General features: G+C 32.0%; 2 protein-coding genes and 1 pseudogene across 2 annotated transcripts; all 3 read right to left on the reverse strand.

Annotated features, from left to right (window-relative positions):
* Positions 1-2,874: 2,874 nt before the first annotated feature.
* On the reverse strand, positions 2,875-4,182 carry LOC107947131 (uncharacterized). The gene has a single exon (XM_016881694.2). The coding sequence runs from the start codon at positions 3,717-3,719 to the stop codon at positions 3,087-3,089; it is 633 nt and encodes a 210-aa protein (XP_016737183.2). The 5' UTR covers positions 3,720-4,182; the 3' UTR covers positions 2,875-3,086.
* Positions 4,183-4,647: 465 nt separating this feature from the next.
* On the reverse strand, positions 4,648-7,466 carry LOC121224345 (phosphatidylinositol 4-kinase gamma 2). The gene is made up of 2 exons (XM_041107489.1): positions 5,667-7,466; positions 4,648-5,522 (listed from the first exon to the last, which is right to left on the reverse strand). Exons 1-2 carry the CDS (start codon positions 7,011-7,013, stop codon positions 5,145-5,147), a joined length of 1,725 nt encoding a protein of 574 aa, XP_040963423.1. The 5' UTR covers positions 7,014-7,466; the 3' UTR covers positions 4,648-5,144.
* A 3,643-nt stretch (positions 7,467-11,109) lies between these two features.
* On the reverse strand, positions 11,110-12,655 carry LOC107944721 (calcineurin B-like protein 4; annotated as a pseudogene).
* Between the last annotated feature and the right edge of the window lie 1,175 nt (positions 12,656-13,830).

The following is a 13,830-nucleotide window of genomic DNA, read 5'->3' on the forward strand; positions in this document are numbered from 1 at the left end:
TATTATAAAAAAAATAAAAAATAACCAAAATATTATAACTTTTTTATTTACCAAAATATTGTAAATTTTTTTTTATTTATCAAAATATACCAAAAAAAACCTGATAACAGCCTGATCAGGGCAATCTCATTGGCGGCACCAAAGGTTTTGGTGCAAAAGAGATTGGTGGCACCAATGGTGCCAAATGACTAAAATGTAACTATTTGTAGTTTCAAGGACCTGAGTTGAAAATTTACCATTTTAAATTTTGAAAGTTAATTGTTGCTGCTGCTGTGCGTGTGGGAGCACTTAAAATTGAAATATGGCTAATTGCCTTCTAAGCCCTCCTTATTTATTATTTTCTTTTTATTCCCCTTCAACTCATTTTTTTATTTAATAAACAAGCCCTCAACCTATTTTTGTAGTTAAATAAGCTCTTAATCTATGATTTTTACTCATAAAAGCCCTTTATTTTATTATTAAAGTAAATATATTTTACCTAAAGTAAAGCTATTTAAAAAAGTATAAACTAATTCGCATTTTATGTATTATTTTGGTAATTTGATGAGAATAGTTTATTTAAAAAATTTACTAAATTTGATGAGAATAGTTTATAATTATAATTTATTTTTTCTATTTGGGTTACATTTATGGGTGATCAGTTTTATAATTACTTCTAGTTTTTCAATAAGGCATGCCTGGTATTTCTATTAATTTTTTTAATTAAATCTAATATTAGTTAAGTGATAATTAAGATACTTAGAATTCTAATTAAGTAATAACTCTATTTTAATTTAATAAACTATTATCATTTAATAACTCTATTTTAATGTAATAAACTATTCTCATTTAATAACTCTATTTTAATTAAAAAATTATTACTTTATTTAATTTAATTTTAATTTAATTTAATTTAAAAAAATAGTTTAATTTAATTTTTTTAAAAATTAAAATAGAGTTATTTTAGGTAAAATATATTTACTTTAGAATGAAGAGGGTATTTATAGTGAATGGAGATTGTTCTGATTTTGGAAATATTAAACGTATATCTTTGTGTTCCAATTACTTTGTTTCCACGAAAGTGGATAATGGGGCACTTGTTAATTTTTATGAGAACAAATTATACTCCTATTAGGAACTCAATTTCCTAAATATATAACTAGAGTGTAAATTATCTATTTTAGTTTTTAGTTTTTACCTCTCTGTTAAATAAATAATATTTTGTATTCTTTAAAAAGATTTTTAAATTATTGATATCATGCTTAATTATTTTTAACTTTAATTATATTTAAATTTTGTGTTAATTAAATAAATAAAAATTTAATCAATAATGATAAATTAAGATTTGAGATTTTACGGGATTTAAGTATTAGAATTTTACCTAATATTTGTGTTAATTAACTAAAGGTTTGAAGCCACATAATTTTATGGTATGCTTAAAAATTATTACATAAAATGCGAATTAGTTTATACTTTTTTAAATAGCTTTACTTTAGGTAAAATATATTTACTTTAATAATAAAATAAAGAGCTTTTATGAGTAAAAATAATAGATTAAGAGCTTATTTAACTACAAAAATAGGTTGATGGCTTATTTATTAAATAAAAAAAGTGAGTTGAAGGGGAATAAAAAGAAAATAATAAATAAGGAAGGCTTAGAAGGTAATTAGCCATATTTCAATTTGAGTGCGCCCACACAGACGGCAGAAGCAGCAATTAACTTTCAAAATTCAAAATGATAAATTTGCATGTCAGGTCCTTAAAACTATAGATAGTTACCTTTTAGTCCTTTGGCACCATTGGTGCCGCCAATCTCTTTGGCACCTTTAGTGCCGCCAATGAGATTGGCCTGATCAGGCTGTTGTCAGGTTTTTTTTTTCTTCTGTTTTTTGTTTTTTTGGTATATTTTGATAAATAAAAAATTTATAATATTTTGAAAAATAAAAAAAAGTTATAATATTTTAATTATTTTTTTATTTTTTTATAATAATTTTGTAAAAAACCCGCAGTAAACACATAAAACATAAAACTCGATTTCAATACGGTGTTACGGAGCAGACAGTTAGAACAGTGGAGTGAGGAAGGTGAAGGATACCTCAAGCCCGCAATGTAGTGTGAAGGTTCCTGTACAGTAAACACACAGTGTAATTTGATTTTTACAGTTTTAAAAGTAGAATATTAGTTATTTTTTTATAACAACTAAAATTTTATTAATTTAATTAAATGATGTGATATTCGTAATATCTGTAAGTGATTTCACCCGCTCATTGTAAATATTTAACCAATTTAATTTATATTTTATTCATGGATTAAATACAATTATTTAAATTAAATTTATCTTATAAAATTAATATTTTTTACCATATTATGATCATTTCTATTTTTTTTGATACAATATTTAAAAGTATCTATAACCTCTTTTTAACTCATAAATAAAAATATAATACGCTTTAACGCACTCAAACTCATGTTCTCCTACATTGACAATAATATCTATGTAAATTGAATTAAAACTTAATTAACAATAATATCTATATAAATCGAATTAAAACTTAATGAATTGAATTTGTATTTTTCAAATTATAGTAACTTAGTAACTTTGTTACATTATTTAAAAGTGAAAAGTGAAAAGAAAGAGACTCGAATTTCTAGGGTAGTGGCGTTGTGTTTGGTCCCACCCACTCCCACTCTAATTTCCTCACTCCCCAAAGTCCGAGCCAATTATAATTAATTCGCCGATTCATGATCCCAAATCTTATCTAATAAATAATAAAGTAGTTAACCACTTGACAGAAAAATATATATAATAAAAAAGTGGTTAACTACACTAATTTTCTTTACTTAACTATTAAATAATTTGATAGGGACCAAAAAAGAAATAAACAATTTGATAAATTAAGCGCTAAACTTAGAATTTTTTCTAATTCTTAAAAGAGCTTACTTGCAATGAAAGAAAAAAAAAAGCACTAATTTTTACACTTCTTTCGACAAATTGGGTATACAAAATTTAATACCCAGAGCTTCAAAAACTAACAACTTTTAAAGAAAAAAGCTAATTAGTCTAAAGTTACATGAACGAAATGTGGGCAAAAAGAACAATAAAAAAATTAGCAGTGAAAACCTAAAACAGACCCATCAGTCACTGCAATGGTGACTCTGCACCCAGATTTAGCCTTCACATGATGGGTGAAGAAATGCAGAACCCGAATCCGACCCCCCATTTCCATCCGAGACTCAATCTCCATCGTGGGTCCGATTCGATTCCCATTATTAGTCCCGCCAAACCCACCAGGCACACCAATGGGCCCCATTGTCGTCGTAGTTATAGGCATCGTCGCCGCCGATGCCTCATTCGGTGGCGCTAACGGAAAAGACTGAACGGCGAAAGTAGCAGCCATGTACTGGGTCCGACCCGCTTCGATCTTCCCCGCGGGTATAAACATGAACCCGACTTGAGAGCCCGAGTAAAGCAGCTGGATGGAGCTGTCGTAGTGAGAGAAAACGGCCCGGTTTGGGTTTCTAACGGTGACGTATTGGGAGAAAGTGAAGCTGACGGTGTTGTTACCGACGGAGAACGACGGGAGCTGCACGGTGTTGACGGAGATCTTCGGGTCTTGGGGTTTGAAAACGGTGAAGTAAACGATAAGAACTATTATTACAAGGAAGATCAAGAAAACCGTTGCTACAATACACGAAGCTAGATTTGTACGACCAGATGGCGGCTTTTGTGGCTTCACCATTATAAATGTATTTTTGGGTTCAACTGCTTTGTTTTCTTGGGTTTGATCTAAAGAGAAGCGGTGTTTGGATGGGAGGAAAAGAGTGTATTTAAGGAGGGAAAATGGGGAGGAAAGTGATCTATATGTGATGTAGAACAGTAAAAGTGAAGACTTTTTGTTATAATTTTCTTGTTTGTAGTATTTTTACAGTGTGGGGTTTTGACTCTTTTTAGGAATTTTCAAAAATTAAAGCTTTAGATTTTTGGTTTTTGATGTCTTGAGGAAAGGAATCAAAGATGAACAGAAAAGAGAGAACAGTGGATAATTAAGATAAATAAATAAATAAGGTGGGATTAAGAAGAAGAAAATGTTGGTTCTGTGAGTTCTATTCTGAGGATGTTTGATACCTTGCAAGAAAACAGTTAATTTCAGTTTTTTTTTTACTTTTTTGGTCGGCCAATAACTGTAAACAACAGTCATCTCTCTTAAAAAACAAGTATTTTCATTTGAAGGTGTAGAGTTTTAAGCTTGAAAATGAAGAATAAAATAAAGGTAATAACTTGAACTTAATTACTACTATCTGTCTATTACATGTGAGTCAAAAGAAAATCTTTAGGTAAAAGATATTGATCCCTTTTTTCCCACATGCCCACCAGTCCTATTTGTCAATACTGTAAAAAAAAGACTTGTTCTAAGATGGTCTGAAAATTAGTAGCAATGAAAACAAATCAGTACCTTTTTCACAGTGGGAGGAAAACACAGTTTCATGGCAGAGGACAGACGGATGTGGGGGAAAAACAAATAGCCAAACTTGCAATAATTGAGATGCCAACTTACCAAACAAATTGCAGCAAAAATTAAACTTTGTACTAGAATGCTGTAACAGTGATGAGTGGTTGTCATGTTATACTAATATTTCTAAATATTTTTTTAGTGACAATGCAAGAAATAAATAATATAAGTTAAATTAGAAGAAATGGTATGTACAAATGCAACATATACATAATGTAATTTCATTTGCTTTGCAGCTTTTCCTAATTTTCTGTTCTCCCACTTGCATCTGTAGGCACAAGTGAATGTTCCCTGAAAAATGTTGAACAATCAATATTTACAGACAACTTCAAATGTATGTACAAGGTTTTTTTTTTTAGCTCTTCTTGAGCTATGATCCTGCAATCTATATAAATATAGAATCTTAGCATACATATATTATTTATTATCTTTGACTCTGCTCAATGTACTGATACTGATATAAGGGTCAAGTAATAAGCTTGACTGAGTGAAAGAAAGGAGAAAAAAAAAAGAAAAAAAAAACACGAAAGCTTCGGCCTGTGTAAAAGAAGATAAGCCATCTACGTTCGCGTGATTTTGTTGCGGTCCATACAAAAATGGACTCGTCGTTAGGTGAATACATACAATTATGTAATGGTATTCTATGTTGGCAAATCAGTTTGTGAGCTTGTCAAGCCAAGAATCCATGACTTCAGAGACAGTTTCCATGAACGCAGCTTCGCTCATGCCTGGAAGCAAGGAATCTTGAGCTTCACGAACGATCTGCTCGATCGCAGATTCCTTGTTAACGGTTTCTCTGCACATGATGCTTCCAATGGTGAAGGGAGTTAGACCTCGCTCTGCACCTTTTTTCAAAAGCATGGTGGAGATTCGCAGTGTGCGAGCGCACTCAACAGGAACATCCCACCCGTAATAATTCAGAAGTGCGATATCTTGTTCGGCATCCAGTGATTTTATATAGTTAAGAGTGTCTGGAGAGTAAGGCTGCCGTGATTGTGGCCAGTAAACCCAATCAAATGTGCAATCCTCAAACTGTAAAAAAGGCAAAAGGAGATTAGTTCAAAGATTGAAATGATCTATTGTATTGATTAAATTCAAATCACAAATTCCCATATATGAGGTGAATATACATGTAAAACCAGGGCATTATTAGAATGATATTATGAGTATACTTACATTCTCAGGCAGGCAGTAGCCGTGATCGATTGGAATAAGCACGGTGCGACCATCATCTCCTTTGCCAATCAAGATATTACCAGCATGTCTATCAGCATTCGCCGTTCTTATATCAAACACACTGATCTTGTGCACTTCCTCCATCGGGAAACCTCCAGGACCCATGTCCTCACAACTCCCCGAGTTCTTCATAAACTTCTGTAACGATCCGAGTTTAACATTCTCAGGTGCATGTTCATACCCATCAGGATGGTTAAACCCTTTGTGCAAGCATTGAACCATGCAGGTAGGAGGCACACCAGCGAACCCCATCATCTCGCCCGACACAGATCGAGGTCCATTCTTGGGATGATCCAATATATAAGCAGCCACTTCTCTAACTGCTCCTTCTCCAACCTTTGTGCCCCTTTTCAGCCCTTCACCATTGGTTGATAACGGTAACCCTTGTGGATTGTTCACAGCATTTGGCTCCTCGTCGATCGGCTTGAAAATGGAAACATAATCAAGCCCCGATTTATCTTGCATGAAATAAGTCCCTCCAGTCCCTTCAGATGATCTAATCGGCTGGTTCCCTATATCCAATCCATTAAATGTGGAATGAATCATGTCCCATATAAATGGAGGCAATCCCACTCTGGGGTTAACAAAAACAGGCTCCAACAAGAAATCCTCTGTCACAATCTGATGATGCTCATCGGATTGGTTTTTTTCTCCTCCTACACTACCTCTACTCTCATCTAGCTCACTCTCAGCGACAACAGAAAGTTCCAAATCTTTCTCGACAGGTTTAGCTTGAACTTTGGCTGATTTTTTAACCACCAAATGCATCACGGCATCGTTATATTTACATAGATCATCGATTAACCTTTGGTCGTCGATTTTTTCACCATTAAAGAATATCTCTTGTTCATCGACACCCACAAGGCCTTTTTCTTTTCTAGCTATCCTTTGTTTCAAATACCCAATGTTCCTATTCCTATTAACATGCAATTCAAATTCTTTCCCACAACTTGTCCGTACAGTGATAAGCAAAAGATCGGAAAGCTTCAAAACTAAATGCAAAACGTTCCCACCTTTTACGCCGTAATCTTTGAGGAGCGAATCGTTCAGAGTCATCTCTCTGCCTCCGCAAACAAGCTTCTGGTTCTTCACTGCATACCCTTTGCATGTCTGGATCCGGAGCTTGACGGAGGCTATCGAGTCCGACTCCAAAACTCGCATCGGAATAACCGAACCGGCGACGGAAAGGTAAAACAAGATCGACTCACCCGCTTGGTTTTCGCAATAACCGCGAGAGTGAACCGTTTCTTGACGAACCGGACTCAAAGCACAGTCGGCAACAGACATTTTCTTCTGCGATGAATTGAAGAAAAGGAAGAAAAAGAGAGACTGAACAGAAAAAAGAAAAACAAACGATTCTTTCCTACAATCCCTGCAAATGACAGTCAGCGAGACGGGGACATAGCTGTAATATTTCGTTATCGTGAATGTGGAAGAAGGCTAAAAAGCTCAAACTGGGTATTGCGAGATAGCGGATTCTTTACCAAAAGAAAAAGAATCGAAAGCAAATGTTCAAGAACGAGAGCTTTTTAAATTGAACAAAGGAAACAACAACGAGAAAAAAGAAAACCCGTGGATTTGGCGATCCAAACTAATCCCCCGACTTTGGTGCTTTCTTCGTTTCTGTTGTGATATGGCCGATCTTTTCGCCGATTTTCACTGCTCCGGTGCAAAAATCGTCGACGATGTGTAAGAGAGAGAAGGGAAAGTGAGTGGAGGAGGAACGGTAATCTAGCCGTTGGCTTTATATAAGCTTTGACCCAACGACTCCAACGGGAGAATCGTTTTTAAATTAAATTAAGGAGCACGACGCCGTTAGAATGTCAGTAACGGTCGTTTGGGTAAGTTCAAGGAAGGAGGGTTGATTTGACTTAAATACAACTGAGATTTTGCGTAGTGAGGTAAAAGTGAATTTGAGAGTGTGAAAGTAATTAGATATTTAATAATGATACTGAATCCAACTTATGGACATTAACAAAATTAAGTGCAACAGTTTTATAGCAATTACTTTTCAAGCATAAAGGTAAAGAATGTTTGAGGACCAATTTTAAAATTATTTTCAATTTGCTCCTTGTATTGTATATAAATTTTACATTTAGCTTATCTATTGGATCATTCTTAGTGCCCGTATTCTTTTTTATTTTAAAATTTCAATCTTAATACAAATTATAATCGTCAAATCTATTAACTGATTTTTTATAAGTAATATATGAAAATAACAAATAAATATAGTATTACACATGTAATAATATGTTTGGCATATTAATAATTATCATTTAATTAGAACTTTCAATTTCTAAAATATAAAATATAAATATTAAATTCATAACTTACCCTAAATACCATAATTTTACCTATGTTCTGGTGTCAAAGGAAAACATAAATCATTTGGCTTTTTGAATGACCACCGACCGTACAGATGTTGAAGTTGTAAAGTTCCCGTAAGCTAACGGAAATTTAACGGAAAAGTGGAGAATGTGTATTACATAGGATCTTCCTTGAAATTAGATGGTAAATAGTCATCCAATTATATCTTTTTTTCCTTTTTAGTCGTTCAATTATGAAAAATTATAAAATTATCATTTAATCGTTAGTAAATTTTTTTGGTCACCCAACTATGAAATGTTACAAAATAGTCATCCAACTATTCAATTTTGTCTTTTCTGATCACTCAACTATATTAAATTTTTCGGTATTTCTATTTCTACTTTAACCAGCTAGTGATCAAGAAAGATAAAATTGAAAAATTGAAGGACTATTTTATAATTTTTCATAATGAGAAGGCAAGAAAACATAACCACAAGTATAATCCACCCAAATTAAATTTAAGATTAAATCAAATGGAATCATTAAATGAAACAAAGTTCTTTCAACATTATTTTCTTTTATTAACAAAATTCAAATTTAAGATACTATCAAGATTTTGTTAAAAAAAAAAAAGCCAACATCTTTCAAGTACATTTAAATACTTAATAGCAAGTACGACTTTCAAACTAAAATATTTATTGGTATTCTGTTTTCTTCCTTATAATTTATTTTTAGCGTAGATTAACTTTAATTTGTTTATTGATGATGCTAACGCATCCGGTATAGTTTACGTATAATTCCAAGTGCATGCATGTATTGTCTAAATATACTTGTATTTTTCAAATAAATTGAATTTTGAATAAGATTCTTAAATTTTATATCATCCCAACTTATTTTGTTATAATTTTAATTGTAAAATGCATTTAAAATGTAAAACATTAATATCTAATAAAAATTAAAATAAATTAGATAAGTTATGCTTGCAATCTAAAAAGTCAATTTGTGCTATTAGACCTTGTACTTTAAGTAAATTGTGAATTTAATACATGCACTTTAATTTAATCATTTTCAATTTTTGTACTTTTAGAATTTTAAAATTTTAGTCCAGACTAAATGACAACTATTAAACCATTAAGTTAAGTTCTGTTATTTTCAAAACTTGATGCGTTAAACATATTATCGTATGTGTAAATAGTGTCATGTAAGGTTGTCATCTCTACATATTATAAAGAAAAATCAGTTAATAGATTTAACGACTGTTGCTTACATTAAAAGTAAAATTTCAAAATCTGAAAACATATAGTGACTAAGAATGATCCAGATAGAGAATATGGACTAAATCTTTAACTTCACACATAATACAGGATCAATAGTAAAATTTAACCAAAAAGATTTAACAGCTATTGCTTAGTTATGACTAAATTTTTAGAATTTAAAAAGTACTGAAACTAAAATTAATTAAATTAAAATACGAGTACTATATCCATAACTCATGCAAAGTAGATGGTCTAGTGGCGGAATTTGACCATCTAAAAATGAACCGAATCAGGTGATGGGAATCCACAAATAGCTTGAGACGCAAGATCCAAGTTCATTGCCGTTGCAATCGAAAAGGGTCTGTCCCCAAATTCTTCTTACAAATGTGTTAAAGTAATCACTCACTTTGTCGTTTAATGCATTATTATGTCTCCAAGTCACACATGCAATGAAAGACCTCTCTCTGTCTCTCTACCCCCCCCCCTTTTGATTTTCCCATTTCCTATACATTTCGCTTTCTAAACCTGCCATGTCGCAATTCACAAACCCTCTCCTTTGTGAAAGGAGAATAATACTCATTAGTATTCAAACAAGCATTAAGAATTTTAATTTCTTTTTTGGATGTGCATTTATTTTACTATGCTTAATTTATATTCATAAAAAGTATTTAATGAATTATGAGTTCAATATATCCTGTTTAGCAAAAAGGTAGATATTCTTTACTCATTATCAGACAATCACTTATTCACAAACTTTGTGTGGGGCTAATAGTTCTCATTTCCCGTCTCGTGAAAAATCCTTTTCGCTCCGCTTAGCCCTATCTCCCTCTAAGGGTATTTTAGTGATAGGTTCTATATGAACCGAACGATCCTATTTGTTTAAATACCTAGCAACAAACTCCTATGTTCCTTTCATTACAGTATTTCTGAATAAGTTCTTCGATAACAAGCTTAAAGTTTTTCTTATTGATGATATTGATATTGATGATAGTGACGCTATTGATTGTGACCTTGATACGGAGCTGGAGCTTCTAACTATGATGAATGCGTTAACTATGGATATGATTTTAGTGTGGTGTGTTTAATTTTTTTTAATCTCACGTTATAGTATCTAATCCTATCACCACTATTATTTTTATACTAATCGTAGATAAATACACCATCCATTTAAAATAGCTCTTAGAATTAAAGAATAAGATAGAGAATACATTTATTGTGTAATGTAAAGATATCGTTATACCATTTCCACCTATATGCTTTTTGATAGAGGGAAATGATATATATAAAAAAAAAAACAAATTAGACTAAAAGTACGAAAAATGAGGCTTAAATTGAATTATAGAAGAGCTGTTGAGTTTGGCAGCAAGTTAATGATGTGCCCACGAGGTGTGTTTTGCCTTGAGCCAGCAAAGTTGATGAGATGGTCGCAACATGTATAGGAATTATTAATTAAGTAATTAGTAAGTAAGGAATTGGTTTAACTTGGAAGTACATGCACCTAAAGAGATTCGAGTTGATCCAAAGGGATGACATGTCCCACATCTCATGTTGAGTCTTCCGAAATATGAATCCCCAAATTGTATGATAAATCACTAATTTCTGGTTTTAAAATGAACAAAAAGCAAAGCGTTCTGAATTTGTTCCACTAAGTTAGCCAGTAGGCCAAATGTTTGCCATACTGAACTTTTTTTGATTTTATGGTGCCATTTTTAATATCGAATCTCTGCAACTAAGAAAAGCATTTGTCAGTCAAGTCCCTGCAGTGTGAAATTTCATGTCAGAATATTTGAATTTATACAAACTATATGCATAATCGTTAATATGAGAAATTAGAAATTTCAATATGAAAATAACAAATAAAGATCATTTTAACTTCATCAAATGTGGGATAGTCATATTTTTCATCAAAATTGGGTTGCGAGCTACAAATTCATCCCACTCTTTCATATCAATTTTTCCATCTTTATTTGAATCTGCATCTTTGAATGTCTGCGCATATAAAATAAAAGCTACGAAATTAGTGTGTTAACTTCATGAAAATATTCTAGCTTCTAGTCAGTCATACCTTATCAACAATGACGTCGATCACATCATTGGAAAGGACCAAGTTTGATTCGTTTAGAAGAGCCAAAATCATCTCCTTGACCTTAAACCAAGAAACTCTAAATCAGCCTAAATGCCCAACACAAACCGCCAACCAATAAAGCAATGCCAATTTTCTTGGACATGTCACAAGGAGACACTTTCAGTGACAACCAGGGAAGATCGAGGACAGTACCAATATTGTGTTCATAGTGATGACATGACGTGGCCAAAAAAAAAAACGATAGTACCTCACTCGTCAGTGGATCATGATAATTAATAACCAATCAATGAGGTCCAAAGTATGCCCTTTACCTCCTCAGGTTCGATGAAACCAGTTTGCCATATATCATATAATTGAAATGCGACTGCAACATGAAGACAGTTCGCCATATTTCATTAATTTATTGTCTCATGCACATGTACGTTCAAGAGACATGAAAGGAGTTGAAATTCTTACAAGCAACTTTGTCGGAGCGAGGAGCATCTGGGTGAAAGATGCTTAGAGATCGAACGACTCTCCGAATCCTATAAACCCATCATTGTTGGCATCGAATAACCGAAATATCTATTACCGAACCAGGGACATTTGTCAATTGTTGTTGTCTCGAAGTTACGATGATGATTGTAATGGAAGGAACCAGCAGTGAAAGAGGCAAAAAGTTTACCCTGTTTGCAAAGAGATTTTGTTCGTTTCTGTTTCTGAACAAACCAAGTAGAAACTCTTCCTGTATAAATTGGAACTGAAATGTTAGAAAATTTAGTCTCCATTAAAATATATTGATGATTGCTTGCTTACCTTGCTTATATATCCATCATCAACTAGAGAACTGCTTAGTTGTCTGAAAAGCTCGTACAAAGCTTTAACTTCGGTTTCATTAACTGCAACAACATGCAACAGATACGGTGAAACCCAAAATCCTGGGAGGGAACAGGACAAAAGGAAACTCACTTACAGCAGGTTTCAGCAGCAAGAATGGTTGGATCTTCATATTTAACTCGATACTTCATGCAAACGCAGCCCATCTTAAATGGTTTTGTTTTTTTTCTTTTCTAAAGGTTATATGAACGTAGGAAAAGAGACCTATGGATAGGAGTGAAAGATTTTGAATTGGAATTTGCATGAATTCTATGGTTCCATGCGTTTATCTTTATTTTTTTTTATTATTCCTGATGTCTGGGGGTAAAAACTTTAGTAAGAATCAGGTTCTTCATTCGCCGCTAAGAGTTTTGGTCGGAAGAAACAGGTCTTACGGTGGAGAAGGGAGATAAACATTCGACTGATTTGTTCCATAAACCTTGCCGACTAATTGAAATAATTCCAAAGCCTAATTTCTTCTTACCATTCTAGATGTATTCGCTAATCTATTAATGTCCAAACTTTTTCGGTGGACACATGCACCAACGTTGGATCATTGAAAATAAATCTGAACCATTAAAACATGTTAATTTAACATTTATTTATAACTTAAAACTTGAAACAGCTTGTTACTATAATTAAAAAAAATAACACTTTAATTTTTTTTATGAATTATAATAACATAACAAAATTCAAACAACAAACGTGATTAGCGATTCAAACCTAAATTACACTTAAAACAGTGAATATTTTTAACTATCAAGTAATCATATAAGAGCTTAATAACAACTTAAAAACGAGCCACTGACATAGATGGCAACCCCTGGAATTGAGATACAACTATAAAATACTGTAAAGGCCAAAAGTCAAAAGTACTTAAATTGTGAATCATTAGTTTTTAAAAGGACAAAAGTGTAATTTTCTATTTAATTAAAGATAAAAAATGCCTAAATTAATGGTTTTACTTTTTGGAAGGGTTTAAAAAGAAATTTCTCATTTAGCTAGGGGTTGAAAGCCTCTACAGCCGCCTCTTGCTATGCACCTGATAGATTATTTTATTGTTTAATTTAATATTATTTTAACTTCAAACTTTTACGACTTAATGAGCCAATCAGAACATTTTGAGAACATGAGTCAGATCACTGATTATTTAATGTACATTTGGTACCTGAATTTGATTTTTTTTAATCTACATTTTTTTTAAGATGTTACTTAATCTACATTTTTTTTTAAGATGTTACTTAAAATTTTTAAGTCCAATTTAATATTTAAACTTGATTCTTTATTTTAGTTTAATATTTAATCTTTTTTTTTAATTTGGTACTTGTTAAACATTTTACAAATAACTCTAATATACTAATAATGTTATTTTTTATGAGGTAACAAAAATAATTAATGTATGATCGATATGTGACAGATGATATGATATTTTTTTGTATTTTATATGTCCAATTCCTTTTAATTAATTAATTAATTTATTAGTTGAAAATAATGAATTTCTTTTAATTTGAGGTTTTAAAATTTTTTTTCTTATTTAATATTAATTTGTTAATCATAGCTTAATATCTATTTTTTTAACATGAATTTCCTCTAATACTGA

Source organism: Gossypium hirsutum, chromosome D12 (genome assembly GCF_007990345.1).
Source record: "Gossypium hirsutum isolate 1008001.06 chromosome D12, Gossypium_hirsutum_v2.1, whole genome shotgun sequence".
In the NCBI taxonomy this organism is placed as follows: Eukaryota; Viridiplantae; Streptophyta; class Magnoliopsida; order Malvales; family Malvaceae; genus Gossypium; species Gossypium hirsutum.